Source organism: Epinephelus fuscoguttatus, linkage group LG8, assembly GCF_011397635.1.
Source record: "Epinephelus fuscoguttatus linkage group LG8, E.fuscoguttatus.final_Chr_v1".
Classification (NCBI taxonomy): Eukaryota; Metazoa; Chordata; class Actinopteri; order Perciformes; family Serranidae; genus Epinephelus; species Epinephelus fuscoguttatus.
This window is the reverse complement of record NC_064759.1, coordinates 23,837,138-23,850,668: the sequence shown is the minus strand read 5'-3', so window position 1 is coordinate 23,850,668 and position 13,531 is coordinate 23,837,138. Positions and strand designations below refer to the sequence as shown.

General features: G+C 41.4%; 1 protein-coding gene across 3 annotated transcripts; it reads right to left on the bottom strand.

The window, feature by feature from the left end:
* Nucleotides 1-74: 74 nt before the first annotated feature.
* tnxba (tenascin XBa) lies at nt 75-13,128 on the bottom strand. Of its 3 annotated transcripts, none has more exons than XM_049584765.1 (15): nt 10,571-13,128; nt 8,156-9,033; nt 7,930-8,061; nt 5,982-7,175; nt 5,749-5,871; nt 5,512-5,655; nt 5,292-5,411; nt 3,951-4,106; nt 3,732-3,844; nt 3,500-3,632; nt 3,255-3,406; nt 1,188-1,284; nt 928-1,089; nt 679-842; nt 75-575 (listed from the first exon to the last, which is right to left on the bottom strand). In XM_049584765.1, the coding sequence occupies exons 2-15, from the start codon at nt 8,901-8,903 to the stop codon at nt 477-479; spliced, it is 3,537 nt and encodes a 1,178-aa protein (XP_049440722.1). In that variant the 5' UTR covers nt 8,904-9,033; nt 10,571-13,128; the 3' UTR covers nt 75-476. The 3 variants fall into 3 exon arrangements, with proteins under 3 accessions (XP_049440722.1, XP_049440724.1, XP_049440723.1); XM_049584767.1 differs by having other exon boundaries at nt 5,982-7,172; nt 7,963-8,061; XM_049584766.1 differs by having other exon boundaries at nt 7,963-8,061; nt 10,571-13,127.
* Nucleotides 13,129-13,531: the final 403 nt, after the last annotated feature.

Below are 13,531 nucleotides of genomic sequence, written 5' to 3'. Positions count from 1 at the left end.
AGAAACTGTTTCCCGTCAAAGGATTTGGTTGTTTTAATTCGCTTTTACAAAACGAAAAGAACGACACTTCAGACCCACATTAGCCACATTTATTCCAATGGAGTGAGACAGTGCATATTCAATTACAGTAGTAGTGGGTGTGGCATACCATGGTGGTGCACAAGAAGGTATTTGAGTCAAAAAACAAACTGTGTTGAAATAGACGGGTCAGGCAGAACAGTAAGATACAAAAAGTTGCAATAAAACATTTCTCCACTCTTTTGGTATATTTCCAGAAAAAAAAAGAAACAGAAAAAAAATCAGAAAAAAAAATCGTACACAATCTTGAATCAAATGTACTGATAGCTGTTGTTACAACTATCAAAACCACTGTACATGCAATTCAGTTGGAAAGCTACATGCAGCAACTGTGAGATCCACTGTTTTGTGGATTTCTGGCACTTAAATTCTCTGTCAGACGTATGAAGACTGTATCTTTAGCCATGAGTTGCAGGAGAGAACCTGGATGGTCTGAATTTCATCTCGGTGAAGGGAATGGAGGAGTCTTTTCCTTTCCAGTCTATCCAGACTATTCCCTGTATCAGAACAGAAACATAAACGTGATGGTATTTGGTTAGTGTGCTGTTTCACTGAAGATAAAATGTGTTTAGGTCCATTAGGTAGAGAGAGGAATTGTACCTGGTTATTACTGTTGATGCCGAAAAGACCGTTGAGGTTGGTCTTGTAGCAGTTCTTGTACCACCAGCCTCCCATGTAGGCCCTGGCACAGTGGATCCCCAGAGGATCAGGGTTCTTGTCTCGGGTTGAGAATGGACGTCCAGTATGGTACCTCATGGAGTCGCCTGACAGAGAAATAGTGACATTGAGGTATGAATAGTCAGGTATTTACTGTACTATAATGCTGCGTATGTTTGGTAAAGTTTTCACCTGCAGTTCCAGTGTAGCCAGACACGGTGATAGTATAGTGCCTCTCCTCTGAATCAATGGAGAAGTTGGCGTAGTGAGCGTAAGCGGTGTCGTTTCCAGATCGCATATCCACTCTCAGACTCACAGGGCCGACACTGGTCAGGTTGTGAAGAAGCTCATTTCCTGGTAGTGGTAGAAATGAAGATTGAGGCTGATTTGTTAAAAATATCTCTACATATTGATGCAGATCAGATGATGACAAGAACTTGTTTCATCTGTACCGAGCCAGAAGTCTTCGCTGAGGTTTCCGAAGCCGGCGCTATATTCACTCCAGGTTCTGTAGAAATCTGTCTTTCCATTCATTCTCCTCTGGAACACCTAAAACACACACATCAGATTGTCTTTCAGATGTGGGATCAAGTCACTGTTTTGTAAGTCATAAGTAAGTTTCAAGTCAAGACATGCTTCGAGTCAAGTCCCAAGTCAGGACCACATACTGTATATAAAGATGGACAACGTGTCTGCATTTCCTCCCACTGTACAAAAATAAAGCCAAAATATTCAGATATGGCTGCTGCCATCTTGAGTTGGTGACGTCATTTGGAGCTAGAGTGTACACAGTAGCGACCTCTGCGGTATTGAGTTCCTGTCCAGACACCTGTCTGACCACGAGCAGTACCATTGCTAGCACACATCTGTCAATTATGATGTGAAACACTTGGACATACATCAGCGAGATAAGAACTACCTAAATTGACAGAAAAAAATGAATTGATGTGCACTGCCTGCTAACATGGAGGGGGTGGGGTTTATGACATTTACTGCACCCAGCCACTAGGGGGCAATTGAAATGTTTTGGCTTCACTTTTGGGGAGCTGTCATATCGTCCATCTTCATTAGACAGTCTATCCTCTGGACTGACAAGTCCCAAATTCTTAACTTTGAGTTTCATGCTGTGCGATTGGTTCATACAAAGTGAATCTTGGGTATTAAGTCACAACTTGTTAGGAATTAGTAGTGTTAATTAGGGATGCACCGAAATGAAAATTTGTGGCCGAAGCCAAAGCCGAATATTATTAAACGCTTGGCCGAATACCGAGTGCCGAATACTGAATATCGTTGTTTAGTTTTTCATTAGTTTTTGCAGATGAACCCCCTCCAGATTAGTGTTGTCACAGTACCAAAATTGGATCCCACTGTACGATACCAATGAAAATACCATGGTTCTGATTAGTATCACAATACCACAGCGAAAATGAGGCAGATGTGCCTTTTGTCATTTATAAAAAGATAAACCACTTTTCTATAATACATCAATGATATTTCAATGGAATAAATTACTTATTGACTTATTCATACTTCAAAAGCAGCATCAATGAGTGATAAACATAGGGGGGATCAAACTAAAATAAATTAATAAAATAAGAATCAACCAGCCACCCTCCTCCCCTTCATAAGTAAAGAACAGTCCCTAAAGTGCGGTGAGGTTTGTGGGCCGTGAACGGCTCATTTCTCCTCTGACACGTCACATACCTGTGTTCGGCTGGCTCGGCTGTTCATGTAGGTACTTCTGGGCAGTCCACACACCAAGAAGAGGATATTATTGGAGCCGACTTATCCGTCGCCGGTAAGCCGATGGCCGCCGTATTTGACAGGAATACATTACTGTCTGTGTCTGTGACCCCCGTTCAACCCACAATCGGTGGGATTCGCCTTTCGTTTCTGCTGCTGGTTGAAATCTGTAGGCTGCTCGCGCAACGTGCTGAATGATTTAAATGTGCAATATGTAAGTTTCTGCCGCTAGGGGTCTCAAACCAAAACAATAACAGAAGACGGAGTTTGCCTATTTCGCTCGCTCAAAACTATTTTTAGTCGAAAATGTGAGTGCAGTGAGGGACAGATTGCCACACTGCCGACATTTTACTCCGTGCGTCACGGCACGCTGTTTGATTGCGTTATCAAAACTCGCTGCTATTATTCGGCCTTGCTTTTAACTTATTCCACCGAATACCGAATGTGTGTTTTTTTGCAATATTCGGCCGAATATATTCGGTTACCGAATATTCGGTGCATCCCTAGTGTTAGTGTTAGTTGATTCAGGAAATGAAGGGATTTGGAATGATTCGAAGATTTTAGATACCATACTTTATAATCTTTGTAATCTTTATAATCTCTTGGGGGGAGGCTTACTAGCATTTTCAAGTCACAGGGTTCAAGTCCAGTTGAGTTATAAGTCATTGGTGTTCAAGTCCAAGTCCAGTTTTGCCTAGTCAAGTCCAAAGTCATCAAATTTGTGACTCATGTCCATACCACTTTCAGAGCTTTCAGATAACAGTAGTTTTTCTCACCGTCCAGCCACCTCCATCAGTCTCCATGTCACAGTAGACTCTGACCGCTCCTCCCTCTTTTCCTTGCGGGTAGATATCCACTTCTCCTGACTCCAGAGCTCCATTCAGCAGCTCCTGAGAGCACTCAGTAGGGTAGGGGAAACGCAGTTTGCCTAAGGGATGACAAATAAAGAATGACTTAGTTGTGATAAAGTACTGGTAGGGCAGATAAATAAGCAGGGACTGTGTCAGATGAAATACAACACCTGTGATGAATTCTGTGGTAACAATAGATGTGTAGTGTCCCTCTCTCTCGCCTTGTACCAGAACATAATAGCGTGACATTGGCAACAGCCCTGTCAGCTTATACTCTGTGATTGATTGGTCCAGGATCACCTCCTAATGTGTTCACGGAAAAACACACAAAATTAGGCAACTCCGTAAATATCTGCACTCTCTTTGTACTGTATGTGCCAGTGATGAGGGAATATTACTCACCTTTGCCTCCTCTCCTACCACCTGGTAGATCAGTCTGTAGCTGTAATAGACAACACTGGAAGTCCTCCATGTGATCACTGCAGAACGAGCGCCCACCTCGTTGGCTTTAGCCACTGAGAGGCACAAAAATCCACAAGTAATTAGTTCACACACTTTCCACACAAACTCTGCAGCACATAAACAAGCCTGATCTCACTTTCTATCTCCCTCTCTACTTACCATTAGCGGTAGTAAATGTGGTTGAGATGGCCATGCTCTGGAGACTGTCCTTCTGGCTCAGGACTTTGACTGTGTACAGTGTGCCTCTCTGCAGGCCTCTCAGCTGGTGTTCCACTGAGTTTCCAGACAGCATCACTGTCACTGTCACATTAGGAGCTGTGGCACGAAGGAGAGAATGCTTAGCTTAGTCATGAGCACTTGACCTGTCATGAAAACAACTTTTATATATTGTCCCAGAAATAACTGGTATGTTTTTGTCATTTTAAGAACACTTAATGTCACTGGTATAATGATCATATAGTATTTTAATAATGTTAGCATGCCCTTTCAAAGAATAATGAACTTTTAAGTCTTTAGAGGATTTAAATGTAGGAATTGGAAAAAAAAGAAAATATCTGAAATAAATTAAACACAAATAAAGTAAAACCACACAAACAAAACAATAAATAAAAGCAACTCTTAGGCTCTGTCAACAAAATCTGCACTTTAGTAAATATTAAACATTTGACACAGGGGCATAGAGAGCAGATCCCACATGCGGACCAGTATCTGGCAGGTGATCCACAAAAAAAAGTCATTTGTGTGTGGTATTTTGTCTTAATTTTATTTGTGTGTTTGGTTCTAGGTTTAAAAATGAACATGTGTGTCAGATCATGGGTGTTTGATAATAAGTATATTAAAATGAAAAGAATGATAATTTAATGTATGAACATTTTAATCCTCTGACTGCTGACTTTGCGTGTCAACTCTGTGTTCTGCATCAGCTGGAATATGAGAGCCACTTCAGTCATGTGTGGTACTAATAGACACCCTAACTGTGGAGATGTGTTGCTGAATAATGTGAGAATAAGCAAAAAATATTCTTTTAGATTGTTTTTCCTGATTCACCTTTGATTTAAAATATATTATCATAGTTTGCCATGTATGACATGTACTAAAAGGATCACCTTAAACATGCTGCCTAACTGAATTATTTGGGCAGCACATGCTTATTATAGGATATGCAGTTTCGGGTCAGGTCATGGATCTGTGTTGCTTGGTCAGGCTGAGTAACTAAGAGGTCATTTGTGCAGGAAGGGTTTGGTATTGCACATCACGGTTCTCGTTTAAGAGTGGGTGTTGATAATCAGACTCTGATAGAGTCATTCCATCAACAAAGTATTGCCAAACCCTGCTGTTTACTCTGGCATCATGTTGGCTAAAATTTTGGTGGCATTCTTATGTAAACAAGCGGTATCGTATGATATATGGACATGACCTCTGTCATGTTTGTTCATAACATAATTACTGTGACAGGCCCTAACTAGTGCTGTAGGTATGAGGTTAAGTTGCCACACTCACTCTTGGAGGACTCGTAGCTGATGATGAAGCGGTCTACTTTCCCCAGACTGGGTGTCCATTGCAGCAAAGCTCTTGTATCAGTCACATTGACAACTTGGAGATGTGTTGGAGGGGCGGGCACTACATGAAAAGACAATTTATATGGTCTTATATTGGTATTTTCACATTCTTAAATAAAAAAGGCAGCTGTACATAACAGTGAGCTTATTTTGGTGCATACCTGTGGTGATGACTGATGTGAGAGCATCACTCTGGGCTCTGCCGTATGTAGTAGTTACAGTGATAATGTAGGAGGATCCAGCAGACAGTTTGGACAGAACCACATAAGATTGCTGAGACTCCAAGGTCACAAAGCGACTCTCCCCTGGCAGGATGATACAACACAAATATCACAATGATACAGTTAACACCCAAACAAAAAAAGACACTGACTGATAAAGGCAGGCCTTTGACAAACCTGTGATGATGTTGGTGTACGTGACCCTGACGCCTGAGAATGTGGTCTTTGGTTTGGACCAGGAAACAGTGAGAGAAGACTCTGTAACATTGCTGAAAACCATCTCTGTGGCTGGCTCAGGGCCTGATGAAAGAAAACAGAAATTTTAATTGACATGTTGCTGCTCCTAGTACTGATCTTGTCTCTGGTGATAGTAGAGGAATTAAATAAAAAATTAGTGCAACTTTAATTACCTGTCATTGCAGTTACTCTATGAATCTTTGATCTCTTCTCAGCAGTAGTGCCATACACATGCAGAACATAGCCTGTGTTTGCCCGGAGGTTACTGAACTCCACAGAGCGCACGCTGCCAGGGACCACCATAGAGATCCTCTTTGTTTCAGCTCTGCCTCTAGATCCAGCAGCTCTACCGAAGGCGGCAGTTGTGTTGGTGCTCTCAACCTGTACGTGCACTTCAGTTGCGTTCTTAGCTGTAGAGAACTTTTCGACTTCAAGAGTTTCCTCTTCAAACTCCTCAAGGTCGTCTTCATCACCCTCTGCGCGTGGCTCTCTCCTGATCACGGTGAAGTTCTTGAACATCCCTTGTGGTGCTGACCATGTGACAGTGAAGCTGTAGGAGGAGGTGTTTACAACCCTTACAGAACCTAATCCAGTTCCTCCCATCCTCCTTGCACTCCCAGAGCCATGGATGGTTGTTTTATTCTGCACACTTCGACCCTCGCCTGATGTTGCCGCAATGGTTGTATTAACCAGGTACTGACTCCTCTGTATGGCCTTTCCAGTTTTTCCAGCTTCAGTGTTTCTGTTGTCAACAGACTGCACATTTGTAGTGTCTACTTTGACCTTCTTGGTGCGTTTCTCAGCCAGTGTGGACTGCTCCATATTCTCCTTCCCTGTTCTGGTTTTGTTCGTTTCCACGATCTTGGTCAGAATGGTCACAATTTTAGCTGTGCCGTTAGATTTCTTCACATTACTCTGAGTTACATTGGTTTGAGGTTCGTCTTTCAGTTGGTCAGCTTTAGGATTTGTTTTACCGGCAGTTCCTTCCTTAACAAGTCTGAGGTCAGGTTTTTGGAGGACCTTTTTAGAGGTCAGGACTGTTGTTTTGCCTTTGCGGGCCTCTTCCTGCTTCCTTCCCTCATGTCTCAGCAGAACTTGACCCACATTTGGGCGACTGGTCTTTGCGGCACTTGAAGAGTCTTTAGTTGTTATTTTCTTTATAGAATCTTGTTTTGTTTGGGTTTTAACAAGACCCACTCTAGCATTAGTAGCCACTTTAGACTTAGTGTCAGTCTCTTTCTTCTGCTCCCTCCTCTGGAAGAGAGTTTGCTCTACTCTGGTGGTTCTCTCCTGCATGTTTTCCTTGTCTTTGTTCACCTGCAGGGTCACTGTTTCCACGGTCACCTTGGCCTTTCCTTTGGCAGCTTCTGAAATACCAGAGTAGAGGTTACAAGCAAAATATAAATGAGATAATCAAATAAAAACAACTTTCTCTCACTTAAAGGAACTGTGCGTAAGATTTAGGGGATATTTAGTGGCCTCTAGCAGTGAGGATTGCAGATTGCAACCAGCTGAAACTTCCCCCAGTTAGATTTCCTCTAATGTTTATTGTTCAGAAGGTTTTTACCAGGAGCCAAATTATTCACAGAGGTCCATTAAAAACACTGACTAAAACAGCTTTAAATTACAAATCATCTCCTGACATGCAGATGCCTGCTCGCCCAGTTACCTGCAAATGTGTGCTCACCTATGTTCTCCAATAACTTAATGTGTGCTCACCTTTTTTCTGATCAAGACATTCAGAATGTTTTTACCGGGAGCCAAATTATGTGCAGAGGTCTCTTCCTTTCCAAAACAAATGGATCCAGTGATTTAAACCAGTATAAACACGGCATTAAACAGTTTCATGTTAAAAAAAAAAAATCAGTTTTTCTGTCGCTCTCATCAGGGGAGGGGCTGTTAACTACGGAGGTCGACGCAAAAGTGCAAATGGCCCTATCTAGAGCCAGTGTTTGGTTTGTCCGTTCTGAGCCACAGTAGAAACATGGAGATGCTAAAGAAAACATACTTTTTATTTTATATTCTATTTCTGCCAATATATCCTCCGAAATCCTACATACCAGACCTTTAGAAATATGTCTCTAATGCTAACATATCCAAATAGTGTACAATCTCACTTACTCCTAGCACACTCAGCTCCTTGTGCACACTTACTGCAGTCTGGACCCATGAATCCCTGCTGGCAGACACATTTACCCTTCTCACATTCCCCATTGCCATTACAGTCATTTGGACAGTTTGCAGAACATGGACCTGGGCAGCAACAAAAATAACCAAAATTACTAAATCCATATCTTTAATGAGTGGTGTCAAAGATAATATTCTGGTGAATATGACAGAATCATACATTTGTCTTTGAGGGCAGACATCTCTCTTTCCAGTCGGGCCACACGACCTTTCAGCGCAGCCATCTCGGCCTCACATCCCCCGGTGCAGCCACCAGGCAACAAGCTGATCTTATGCGTCATCACCAGAGGAGCACCAGGCTTCAGCTTCACTTCCTGCTCCTTGGCGTTGTTTGAGTCACAGCCATCGCTTATGACCACCTTGAGTGGCTGAACAGCGGCAGGCTTTTCTCTGGTGGTGGTGGTGGTGGTGGTAGTGGCGGGAGTTTTGATTACGGCACTCTGATTGGCCTTTGCTGATGTCGACAGGGCAGTTTGAACCACTGTGGGGGCAGGCTTGTCTTTGGTAGAGGGAGATTTAGTTACAACAGTCTGATTGACGGAGGCTGTGGGCTTGTTTTTGGTGGTTTTAGCTCCACTGGCGGGAGCAGACTTTGGGGCTGTTGACTGAATGTTTTGAACTACAGTGGGGGCAGGCTTGTCTTTGGTAGCCTTCACCTCAGTGACTGTAGAGGCCTTTACTGCTGCTGTGGCCGGAGTGGATGAAACCGTCTGATTAACTGTGTTTGGCTTTGGGGTTGGGCGAATGGTCTGTTTGGCGAGAGCAGCAGTGGTTTTTGGTTTCGACAGGGTGAGAATGGCATTGGGTCTGGTCACATCGCTTCCTGTGGAGTTTCTCCTCTCATTGGTTGGGGATTGAAAGGAGGGAAATGGGGTGAGAAGGAGGAGAAGCCCTAGAGTAAACAGCATTGTGAGCCAGCAGCAGTAGCCAGAGATGGTATTGCCTTTAGTCGATCTGTATGTATGTTACTGTAAAATTATGAACTCCTTCCTCTATATTTCTTTGACCACTTGTTAAGGAGATTATGTCAGGTTTCTCCTAGAAATGAAAACAAACATGAAAGAGCTGAGTTATAATTGAGTTTAATGCATGAAATTTTAGTGCTAAATACATTTTCTAATTCCAAGAAAGGTTTTGCTGAGCATACTTGCTCTTTTTTTGCCAGCTTCACATTCACACCGTTCCCATTAAGACTTTGATACTCACTTGAACAACCTTCTACAGGCTATTAGGACACTACACTTGGAGCAATATCAGGTTTTGTACTTCGCTCAAATGACCTGACAGCAATGGCTCAATCAAGAGATTTTATTACTTGCTTCTTCCATTCAGTTTGAGAAACTTATTTTATAAACCTTTCAGTCTTGGTAGATTGTCATGTTGTCGAAATTTCAGGTCACAGGTTCATTAAAAGTTATAGGCTGTGATCTGACATTTGAGAAGGTTCACTGAGCCAAATCATTCACAGTGGTCAAATGCATAAAAGCATATCAAAATCTTTCTAAGATACAGTTTTGAATCTGACTACACATACTTGTTTCCAGTTTTCCCTGAGCACCAGTACAAGACATTAGAAACAGAGTAAGCATCATGGAAAAAAAAAAATACTGAGCTGACATTTTAAAAGTGCATCACTAGGCACAGTTTTGAAAAAAGTAGTATCAATTTTCAAAAACATTATACTTAGTTTAATATGTCAGCTCAGTATTTTACTTAGTTTGGCAAGTCATTGAATTAACGGTTATGTCTGATTCCAACAAATAGAAGTTGAAGAATTGCAGCACTGTTGGAATCAGACATAACCGTTAATTCAATGACTTGCCAAACTAAGTAAAATCTAAATTAGCTGATTTTGGACAGGAAGGGAGAAGGTGACTCGAGCGGGAGAGTCTGCTGGAGAGACTATGCAGAGAGGTAACAGAGCGTTACTGTATAGAACTGTGGGACACTGTACGTCTTTCACTATACACAGAAGGTTACATAATCCGCTGCACCCACAGCTCATAAAACCGCTAAAAGAAATATGTCCAGCCTTGGCTTTAAATCTGCAGAAAATCAAATAAATCGTGCAGCATGTAAACACATTAGGATGCTTTGCTGCACAGGAAGCCAATTTTCAAATGTTGCACTGGAGGGCATGAATTAACTTCTTAATTTATGCAGTATAACTGAATTAGTGGCTACTCTTACTCAAAAATGATAAATGATCATACCAGCCCAGTATTCATTCTGATAGAGTGGAAAAAAAAGATAGTTAAAGGTTAATAATAGCAGGTATAACCATGCCACATTATGTGTGCACACTAAAAATGACAAATTATGTTCACCACTCAAAGCAGCTTTTGCAGTTTACTGTTTAAGGTCTTTTTATCATCTAAAACATAGTATTTTACAACATGGCCTTTTCCTACAAATGCACTTGTTAAACCCTGAGAATAAATCAGCTCTGCACCATAAAGGCAATTTAATTTAAAGGAATGCAAACAGACACCAACGTGACAGATATGAATCCAATCATTCAAATGACTGCATTTACAACTCTGATAAATTAGGCTAATGAAAAAAAAGAACTTACCAGAATAATGACTTAGTTCTTGTCTTTATCTCTGTCTTTGTGTTGCTCTCTCCATCTGACTGGAAAAGCTCACACAGACTCGCTGGATGTGATCTGGGAGGAAAGAGGTGAGAGAAAGGACCACCACTAGAAAGGAGGAGAGTGATAAAGTCTGCTCCTACTTAAGGACCCCCCCTCTTCCTCCACGCCTAGTGGTCCCACTCTCTCAACCACCATGGAAAATATTTGTATTGGACTTCCAAAAAGAGTGGCATTTTTAAAAACAGATTAGTGCATCAAATATCATCAAATACTCTCTTGTATTCTGTTTTTCTGCTCTTACATCTTCCTGTAACGTTTCTATAAATTTAGCAGGTACATTTATTTGGTCAACACATAACTTAGTAAATCCCTGTGGCTGCAACTTTTTGTGTGTAATCTTACATGAAACGTTGTCAGACTATAGTGAGCATACTGAAATCGTTGTTTTGCTCAAACTGAACACAACACATGCTAGGACATGTTTTGTGTTCTTTCATGTACTGTAACACAAAAACAGCCTGCATGTTTCAGCTTTGCATGGCTGATGACAGTTATTCCACTGTCTGCTGAACGTAACTTGACTTATACCAGACATTGCTCACACCTAGACACAGCTCTGATTGAATAAAGCCCTGGTCTGAGAATCATGATTCAGCTGGAATACATAGCATAACACTGCAGGTATTCAGTGCACACTCTGGGGGACAGGAACCTCTGGCTATATGAATTGGCCGTTTGTTGGAAGTAATGAGATGTAACTACGTGGGAGTTATGTAAGTGACCAAGTATCCACCAGATTTAAGGAATGCTCTGTGAGGGCTCTGAATCTTTGACCAAATGGCCACCCACCATCCCACCTTTTGTAAACCACATGAAGACAAGTATATCAAGGGTCTAGAGCAAACAGGGCACAAGTGACATTTTCCTAATTTTACAGGAGAGCAAAAACAAAAGTATATATTGGAGCTTTTATACATATCCAAAGATAATGTACAATACGCTGCCATCCATTAGGATGTAGCTATTTTATGAAAAACTGTTTGTAAAACAGTAAAAATGTGTTGATTTTTTTAATTTATTTTTTGTATGAGCCAGTGTTGAAGTACTCAAGATCAGTCTTATTCTCGAGACCACTTTAAGGTCCTGGTCTTGTCTCAGACTAGACCGGACTTGTCACGGTCTCAAAGAGGGCTCAGGATTTTATTTTAAGAGACCCCCAACTGAGGGGACATGATTAAATTGCTTGTGCAGAAAAGGAGTGTGGAATCAAGATAGTTAAATTGATTTCAGCTACTTAGTGGGTGTATTTGTTTGCTTGTAGAAAACAAAGTAAAATTCCTACACATAAAATTCACCTCTGCAATGCCTTTTGATTACTTACTTCAAGACATTGCTCATGCACACATATATACAGTATGGCAATAAAAGGGGTGAATGAAGAGGAATCTAAATGTCATTCTGCTTGGTGTTTTTTATTGGAATGTGGATCTTTCAAATCAGGTTGAGGAGTGCCAACGGTTTGCATGTTCCACATTGTATCACACCAGCCCTTTTTGGTTTGGTTCAATCGAGCTCGAGTTCGTTTGCGCCCTATATGCAGTTGGTTTGAGCAGGTAAGAACACAGCAATTGCAGTCTGGTACAGACCAAAACAACCAAACAAGGATCTTCTTGAAGAGGTGGTCTCGGTGCGGTTCGTTTGTGGTGAGAACGTGTTCCAACCTCGATCTGGACCAACTGCAGTCACATTATGCATTATTTGGGTTAAACAAGCATGAACATGTTACAGTCCTGGAGGATTATTAATGTGCGCCTCCTCCTGCACTGCCTTAACATGCACATTCGGCTCATCTAGCGTATCAAAATATTGTTTTCTAGTCGGAGCCGCGCCTCGTTTTCAAACTGTATGGTTTGCTTGAAATGAGCAATGCAAGCAACGTTGTCCACGATGACCAGCGCTATCATCAACCTGCAAAGTTGTTCTGTCATTGTGAAATTAGAAAGTGTCGCATTTATCTTGCAAATGTACTCTTCTTCAACGTTTTGTTTACTTCTTGGATTTTTCTCTCATGAAAATTCTCACCAATCAAGAGCAGTGTTCTCGTGCAAGGCATTTTATCTGTTCCACTTGTAAATGCTGCCGTGAGAACACAAACCAACTTTGGCAATTGCGCAACTTTGTAACAAAATCAGTCCCTGATTCGGACCAAAGCAAGGCAACTCTAGGTCTGAAAGCACCACCAGTCTTGATACACTGGTCTTTCTGTCAAGTCATACCACAACAGATTGCGATTTCAGTATATTCACCCAATACAAGCCATAGTCCATCCAGAATTCAACCCTAATAAATCTTCAAACACCAAAATAGTTTTAATTTAAAATTGATATTACAGAAAAAAAGCCATTCTGATTATGGTCAAAAGCTTTGGTTACATCACCTTCTAACATCACATATACAGTATGTGCCATGCCTTTAAGAAAAAGTGCTTGCTCAGATGAATACATTGGGTATGCTCTACAGTACGTGATGGTCCCTCACCCTGCCTAAATCTAATGTGTAGTTAGGATTGTTTACTCTATACATGATGAAATGTATTTTTGCCATCAGTGTTTACAGTGAGCATGCAAAACCACTTTGCATAACAGCTGTGAGACTCTGGCCAAAGCTGAAGAAACCGTGCTCTCATATTCCATTACTGTTGCATGTACTCACGCTATATATGTTGCAGTGTGGGTATGTAAAAACCCTCACAGTAAAAACATATATTTACCTGTAGATATTTTAGTTGCAAATGTTTAGAGCTAACATGCTTTTCTTGGCAAGTACGCCATGTTCTGATACTGAAGGACAACTTACCTACAGTACATTACTGCAACATTGCAATGTAGCAGAGAACAGATTGGTGATTATTGTAGTTGTTGTGGTTCTTCCAGGCATTTG